At 39.1% G+C, this 8,215-nt stretch overlaps 1 protein-coding gene across 8 annotated transcripts in view; it reads right to left on the bottom strand.

The window, feature by feature from the left end:
- Positions 1-8,215, bottom strand: part of NDFIP2 (Nedd4 family interacting protein 2) — a 115,031-nt gene that overhangs the window by 38,188 nt on the left and 68,628 nt on the right. For all 8 annotated transcript variants that reach the window (XR_002098925.1, XR_002098924.1, XM_019524562.1 and 5 more), the window contains one exon: positions 305-429. Coding sequence is in view for 6 of the 8 variants with exons in the window: in XM_019524562.1 (XP_019380107.1) it covers positions 305-429 (125 nt within the window). In the remaining 2 variants the exon portion in view is untranslated. The remainder of the gene's footprint in view (positions 1-304; positions 430-8,215) is intronic.

Raw genomic sequence — 8,215 nt, 5'->3', positions numbered from 1 at the left:
ACAGGACCTGCCTCTAATGAACCCATGTTTGTTGCCCCAAGCCCCTAAGGTTCTTAACTCTATATCCAAGTTTGTTATATACCTTTATTCAAACCTAATAAGCATTCCCAGATAAGCTCATTTTAGTGGAATAGGAAGTGAAAATGATAATATTTTATTAATCCTAGGCATAGTATAAATATGTTGACTCTATGGGTTTCTATTATCAGCTTTATAGGAGAAAAGGCCACATTATACATCTTTCCTGTTTCCTTTTGCAGACCAAAAATGAAACAAACATATACAAAAAACCCCAAAAACTTACTCGTACAATAAGAATCCATTTGATCAGCGATAGGCCAAATCCACAGATTGCACCATATCTTCCTGCTATGGTGTTCGTTATACAGAAGGATAAGCAAAATCCAATCCAGTTGAAAATAAATGCCACTAAAACCAAGAGAATCAGTAGCATCTGGTTAGTCAGTGCTAAGTATTACATAAATACTGCTAAAGTAGTGTGTGCTGGGCAGTTTGGGAAGGAGGGGTGGTACATGCACACACACACCATCTATATAGAAAAATATACATTTATTTATTTAATTTTCCATCACTGATTTTACTAAAAATACTGCTGAATACATTTCCATAATAAGAGATCCATATTAGTGTTTCAGATGATAATATTCCTTTGAGGACAGAAATTCCTAGCAGTATATTACCTTAGAAGTATAGCACCTGATTAAATGGTCAGCATTATTTAAACAGTGAGAATTCCAGATGAAACTACATGCATCCTCTAGGCTAGGGACAGAAGTTACACACAAACCTATATAAGTGATTGGAAACCCGTTCAAATCTGTAACACAACAGAAGTTTAGAGCACATAAACCACTTTCAAAATGGTAAAAATTGGTTTAAGATAAACCTAGAGGGATGTAGTATCAGACTGAATGGAACTGATTTACTTTAAATCGGTTTGTTGAACTTCTGCTCCAGATTCAAGTTCATAGATTTCATAGACATTAGGGCTGACAGGGACCTCAAAGATCATCAAGTCCAGCCCCCTGCCCCAGGGGCAGGAAGTCAGCTAGGGTAGGAAATACTGTGTATTGTGTAACCAGCTGTATGTTGGCTCAGGACTTGTGTTGTTTGGGGATTATTAGGTATTTTGTAGGCAACTGGCTGGCTTTTGCCAACTTGCATCAAATTTGTGTGTGGATACGCACACACCTGTAGCCACAATGTTTCATTACTGTTGATAAAGATTTGTAATATGGGGCAGGCCAGAGATACGGTGGTTGCTGTCTCACTGGAAGAGAGTTTATGGGACAAATACCTGCGAGTTCAATTTGACTTTCTGCAAAAAAGCCAAGTTCCAAACTGAACTGCCATGGGAATAGTTTTAGGGGATTATTTCTGTGGGTCTGGTAAACACACTCAGAAATGTCGGGCCTACTTCTCTTTGTTGATGGAAGATCTTTGACTCCCAAAGTGTTAAAAGTCCTGGTGGCTTCTTTAATTACCTTTCCCTTGGAGTTAACTCAGTCCCCCAGCATCCCAGGATGCTTTGTACCTCCCCTGAAAACCCCTCCTCATAGGGTGGGTGGGCTAACATTGGCTCAAGCTGTCTGCTCCAAGCCAAGCAGGGAGGCATGCTCTAGCACCTCCCTGGCTTCTGGCCTGACCCACTGCAGGAATGTGGCTGCATTTCTGGAATCAAGAAAGAATGTTCGTTCACTTACTTGCTGGTTCAATCTACACAGTTTAGACTAACCTGTGAAGACTGAATCAACTCAGCCTCGGGATTTTTGACTGTCTGCATTTAGTCCTAGAGAATGATTATAAACTTCACAGATATCTGACTGGAACCCCATAGAACCATAAGGATGAACACACCAAACAAGTACTAAGAATTAGGCAGATATGTAACTTTAAGGATTTTATCTTGGGACTATGAGAGTGTAGCAAGATAATTTGAAATTTCACATATGTTTACATATGCTAGAATAATTCTAATGTAGGGCTTTTCTTACTCTAGATAAAATTGAAAATAAAATAAATTTACTTGCTCCCTAAATTGATTATAAAGTGAAATACCTTTTGGAGAAGATTACACATTGCATCCTTTCCCTGGTCCAGAAATCATAACACCCATTATTTGAATACAGTATCATAATGCAATCTCCATTATGTAAATAAACAGAATAAATATTATTATAATATCTCTTACAGTCATGGCACGTTAAACAACACATGGATCACCGTGTTTAAATGTTCTCATTGCTCTTACTATCAAATTTCACTTGTAATCTTCTCAGTGATTGTCTTTTGCATGTTTTAGTGTTAGTTACAAGCAACACTGTCTATATGGACATCATCTTGTATACAATGAACACAGTATGGGAATTCTTCTGAACAAGGTAGTCTCCCACTATTGGAAGTGGAAGCAATACAAGAAATACCAAAATAGTTGGGAGAAAGAATTGGGGAAGAGAGATTAGAGTTTAGGAGTGGATGAGATACTGGAAAGTCAACTATATCAGTGAGAACAGAAGAAAAAAAAAAAAGAGGCATGCAGCATGAGGGAGGGTTACAAACAGGGAGAAAAAGAAGCATTGCTAATGAAAAACTAAGCTAACTTTGCAGTTTAAAAATAAGTGCCTAACAACTTTAACTCCAATGCTTTACAAACAATCCTATGAAAAAATCAGAACTACTAGGCAAATGCACAAAGAATTGATCTATTTTCCAAAGCATTAAATAAAATCCATATAACAAATATGGGTAAAAGATTCCATAACAAGAAGTCATACACAGAATAATCAACCAACCAGTAAAACTTTTTCTATTAAAAAAATCTTACCACCTCTCCTTCTAGAAAGGTAAACCTTTACAGTTTTGGTCTCTCTTATCTTCAAAATGTAAGTGGGACTTCACAAACAGTGAAGTGCCCTTGCCTAAAAAAGGGGGCACTTCACAATGTATTTCCTAAACACGGTTTCATACTTTGTCTCACCTTTAAAAAAAAATCTGTTTTATATATGTGCATAAAAGAACAAGTCTCTCCCAAATAAGTGGTGGCTACTATGAAGTTCACTTTTAGGCAAGTCACAAAAAACTAATAAATGGGTTAGCTAAAAAAGAAATAGTATTTTTATTGCATAAAAAGAATATTTAAAACAGCATCCACAGATATCTTTTCAAAAAGAAAAGTTTGTTAGTAAGAAAACTCTGATAAATCCCATTCAGAAAGCAGTTTCCTTTTTTTTCTCTAATAACCTCTCCCAGCTTGCCACACACACAAGTCTACACTGAACTTCAGGAATCAATACTTTAAAAGTTAGCCTACTTCTGTCTCAACATAAGATTACTGTTCCCTTTTTTGCCATGCTTTTGCAAACCTGTCCAATCTCTACAGAGGTATGCCAAAAAGGTGAGGCCCAGTAAGACTATGTAAATAATTCTTTCAGACTATGCTCATTTGAGCAAATCCCTGCAATTATAAAACAAATAAATCCTCACCCATAAACACACACACAAACCTTTACAGCACCCTAAGCTCAGTACTGATAGTCTCATCTGCTCAGCATTACCTGGGATTACATTCTTTTCATGAAGACACACCCATACACTGAGAAGTTTGGGGGGGGGGGGGTGGAGAAAGACTGTACAAGTTAGTGCCAGGAGAAAAACCTGACCCACATTCTGCTGCTGCACCACTGAGGCAGCATTCTGCAAGGCGGAAGATGGACAGCTGGTCCTGCATGTGTAACCCCATGAGGAATGTGGGGGGTTAATTCTCCAGTGACATAGTGTTTTTTAAATTGCTGACAAGTGTTTCATGTGTGGCCTCTGGGAAAGCTGCACACCTTAGCACTTTCACCATTTGTTCTTAATATTCACACAGTAAAGTCTCTTTATCTCCTCACAAAAAGGGGCAGGATGCTACCAAATCTAAACGATGGAAAAGTGCCCATGGCCAGTGCCCCATGCAGCAACCGCTACTGGAGGTATTTTCAGCAGCCTAAAGATATGTTGTGGGCTCCTGCATTACTTGTAAATACTCCTGGAACAACAAGAAATATAAAAATAGCAACATGCTGATATGAAAAACACTGGTTTATCAGAGTTATTAAAGACGTGTCAGTTTCCACAGGTTGTGAAAAACGTCACTCTAGGCTCACATTTCATAGTTAATATCCTGGCAACAATTTAGGAAAATAATTGCCATTTACAAACAAAAACCATGTAAAATAAAAAAGGATAAGATATTCAAGATGTGGCTTCTGATCTCGTACTGTAACCACCGTCAAGGAGAACTATGTACCTTCCTATAACTCAGAAGAAGAAAACCATTAGAAAGCATTAGAGTTATACACCAAATTTTCCAAACACATACTAAAGAGTAGCATTAGTTAATTTCAAGACAACTATGTCTTAATGCCCTCTGAAGTTGTAGATGTCCATCCTCTGGACCAGGGTTCAACAACATTTTCCAGCAGGGGGCCACAATGATCCTACTCAGGCTGAAGGCCCACAATAACTGTGGAGTGGCATGGGCAGAGATCTCCCTCTGCTGAAAGCCCCAGGCACCTGACTGCAGGACAACGTAGGCAGAGCTCCCCCTCCACTAAAGCCCCAAGTGTCCAAAGGGAGAGCCCCCTGCCACAGAGCACCATTGAAGTTATCATCACAGGTTCTTGAACCTTGTTCTATGCTCCGACAGAATTAGGGTGGAGCCTTTGGTAGCAGAACTACTAGGGGGACCAGAGAAGAAGGGAAAAGAAGCCGCAAATAATAAGCGACATTTCTGCAGAATAATGTGCAAGCTTGTATGTTTTTTGTTTTGTTTTGTATTTTAAAGGCATACGTTGCTGCATATTATTAGTGAAAGTCATTCCCTTTCACTACCATGGCATCTGCATGGCACTATCTGTGGGCTAAGAAAATCAGTTACAGAGCAAACTGAACAATTAGAGAGAAGGAGTTAAAGATCTATAATTAATTACCTTAAAGATTTATGTTTGCTATTTGTATTATACAATGTACTAGTCTTAAAATTAAGAGTATTCTCACTTCTATTAACAAATTATTTAGAAGAAAAACCATATCAAATTATTAGAAAAAGAAATCCAAAGTTTGCTTCATAGTCTATTACTTATAACAGGGGATCTCGAGCAACTTAAAAGGGGACGTAAACTTCCCAGGGGGTACGCACGGCAGCACAGGGAAGCGGCACGAGGAGTGGTGGATGGCAGTGGAGACTGCCGCGTGTGAGCTCCCCATCCCCTACTGCTGCCATCCAGCACTAGAGGTCGCAGTATCACAAAGTTTGAGAACCCCTGACTTGCAATGTCCTGGTGTAAGTTACACTTAAGTACAGAATTCCGGTCTTATGGATCAATTTAAAGCTGAAAATAGTTCAAATCAGACTCTCAAAATTAGATGTTTATAGTCAGTATATGTTTGTAGCATTTTGTTCATTAGCATCTAATTTGCTCTCAAGCCCTTGACCAAGAGCATCAAGAGAAGCAGTGTTCAGAGAGGATATAAAAATCACAACGCACCTTTGCCTCACTCAACACTTACCAGCTGAAGTGAAACTAAAGATGCCTTTCTATAGATCTGACATTTAAGATTTTCCTTTAGCAAATTCACATACCACTGTTTAGTCATACTGTTATATTTTTCTGGTATTAAGGATCTGATATTAATCAGGTGTGTACTGTAACTTTTGATCTTAATTCATTTTTTTACTACAACTATTTAACAAAAACATATTAATCTATCATTTAAAAGAATATCAGTAAATAACTCAATAAAATTAAAACTCGGCAAAATCTTTGGACTTTGAAATAGAAATGAAAACAATATTGTTACTTACACCCTACTGAACAGCAGACGCACCTTTTTTTTCCACTTCTTAGCCAACATTCAGTAAATCATGAAACAGTACTGAATCTCTCTAGCAAGAAAAAAAGTCTCAAAAAGATAAGAAGGAGTAATGTTAGGACTGCCATTTCTATCCCTGTATTTTTCAAAAAGCCATGCTAACAGATATCTATACTAGAAATGACTGATTAATCTACTGCCAGGCCCAAGCTAAATATGGTATAGGATCACATCGAGAGAAAAAGCGGAGGAAAGAGACACAATGATTTTTCCTTTTTTTCCCCATTTTACCACCAGAATGCAACGGTGCCAAAATGGGAAAAACCCTTGCTGTAGAAAATCTCAGCGCTGCTCAGGGAGAAACGAGCATGTGAAAATACAGCACTACTCTGTATTCAAAAACAGTGCCTCCCAGAATAGGAGGGATTATTAAAAATGTCAGAATGCTTTTCTTTCCAAGAAAACCAAATCAAGCTACCTTACAATGTAAGGAACAGCCTCCCTACTTTTGGTTAGGTATGGTAGCAGTCAACTCAGTCAATGCTGAGACTGTCAGAGGAAGGCTGTAAGATGTGGTAGGAGACTGCCTCTTCTCCCCTCTTTCCCAAAATTACCAAAATAAAAGTACCAGTTTCAAGAAGGGTAGTCTGCCTAAGGGGTGGGGTGTGGGGCCAGGGAAAGCTGATGTCCATAAACAAACTGTCAGCTGGGAAGCAGTTGTGGAGTGATGGGTGTTCACTACCTGGGTATCATCAGGTAAGACAAATCAGATTCTGCCTGGAGACAGCGGTTTTCGGCATCAACAAAAAGCATTAGATTGTTACCGTCAATGGTGAAAGAGTGCCTCAGAATACACCGATCTCCAAAAGAATCTCAACCTTTTTTATCATTTTGGAAGCCATAAAAGCAGTTTTCAGCTGGACAAGCCTTAAGAATTTTGGTTAGGCAAGATCAAGGAATATTAATTTCAACCTCTGAACAGTGTCAATCAGTTACCACTACAGAGCTAAAAAAATGCTTCTGATCAAATCAGCTGAAACTCAAAACTTGACATGGAAATCTTGTCTATATTTTATGAAATGATATTGGCAATCTGTACGTCCTGAGAGGTGAACAATTACATCTTTGGAAAATCTGGCAAATTCAAACTACCATGAATTATTAAATGAATCAATAATCAAGAGGGAAATGCAATGTTATCTTGAAGTAAAACATACTTTTCTCTCATAAATACACACTTTGTTACTATAAAAGTTGAAGAATTACATGAAACAAAGTGTGTTGTTGCTTTCTAGAAGCCTAGAATAATGAACAAATTCTCACAGAACTGAGACATGAATATGTTTTCTATTAATTTCACCTTTTGTATCAGAACAAGTAACATGTAAAGTAAAATTAATAAGATGGTTCATTATCAGCAATTCTGTTTTTCAACAAGAACCAAAGTTTTGCACCCAGGGTGACCACAACCTGGAATTCTGATTCACATTTCATCAACTAAAGAGAAGTGGCACAGTTTTCAGATGGAAGGAATTTGAGGAGCACTCAGATTCCACCTAAGTCAATGGGAGCTCTTCACATCACCCTAGCTTAAGAGCCTAATTTTAGCCACTAAGATCTAAAAAATTTGGCCCACATTTCTGCAACATTTTTAAATAACTGGTTCTTTCTGACCAGAATAACATACAACTTTAATAAAAAACATCTGCTGCCACATTTTAGATCAGAATTTAATGCAAATTACATGCCAATTTACATAGTCAAATGGGTCGCCAACTGGCTGGAGGACTGCACCCAGAGAGTGGTAGTGGATGGGTCATTTTCGACCTGGAGGGATGTGGGCAGTGGGGTCCCCCAGGGCTCGGTCCTCGGGCCTGCACTGTTCAGCATCTTCATCAGTGACTTGGACGAGGAGGTAAATAGCACCCTGTTCAAATTTGCTGATGACACTAAGATGTGGGGGGATGTGGGCACGCTAGAAAGAAGGAACAGGCTACAATCTGACCTAGACAGGTTACAAGGTGGGTGGATGAGAATAAGATGGGATTCAGTACTGACAAGTGCAAGGTGCTGCACCTGGGGAGGAAGAACCAGCAGCATACCTACAGGCTGGGGAGCTCCCTTCTTGTCAGTGCAGAGGCAGAAAAGGATCTTGGAGTCGTCATTGATGCCAAGATGAACATGGGCCGGCAGCGTGCGGATGCAGTCAGGAAGGCCAACCGCACCTTGTCATGCACCCACAGGTGCATCTCAAGCAGATCCAAGGAGGTGATCCTCCTCTATGCAACACTGGTTAGGCTGCAGCTGGAGTACTGCATCCAGTTCTGGGCGCCGCACTTCA

The sequence above is a fragment of the Gavialis gangeticus genome, unplaced genomic scaffold, assembly GCF_001723915.1.
Source record: "Gavialis gangeticus isolate Ggan-Ray unplaced genomic scaffold, GavGan_comp1, whole genome shotgun sequence".
In the NCBI taxonomy this organism is placed as follows: domain Eukaryota; kingdom Metazoa; phylum Chordata; order Crocodylia; family Gavialidae; genus Gavialis; species Gavialis gangeticus.
Note: the sequence above shows the minus strand (reverse complement) of the source record. Positions and strands in the feature narration are given on the sequence as shown.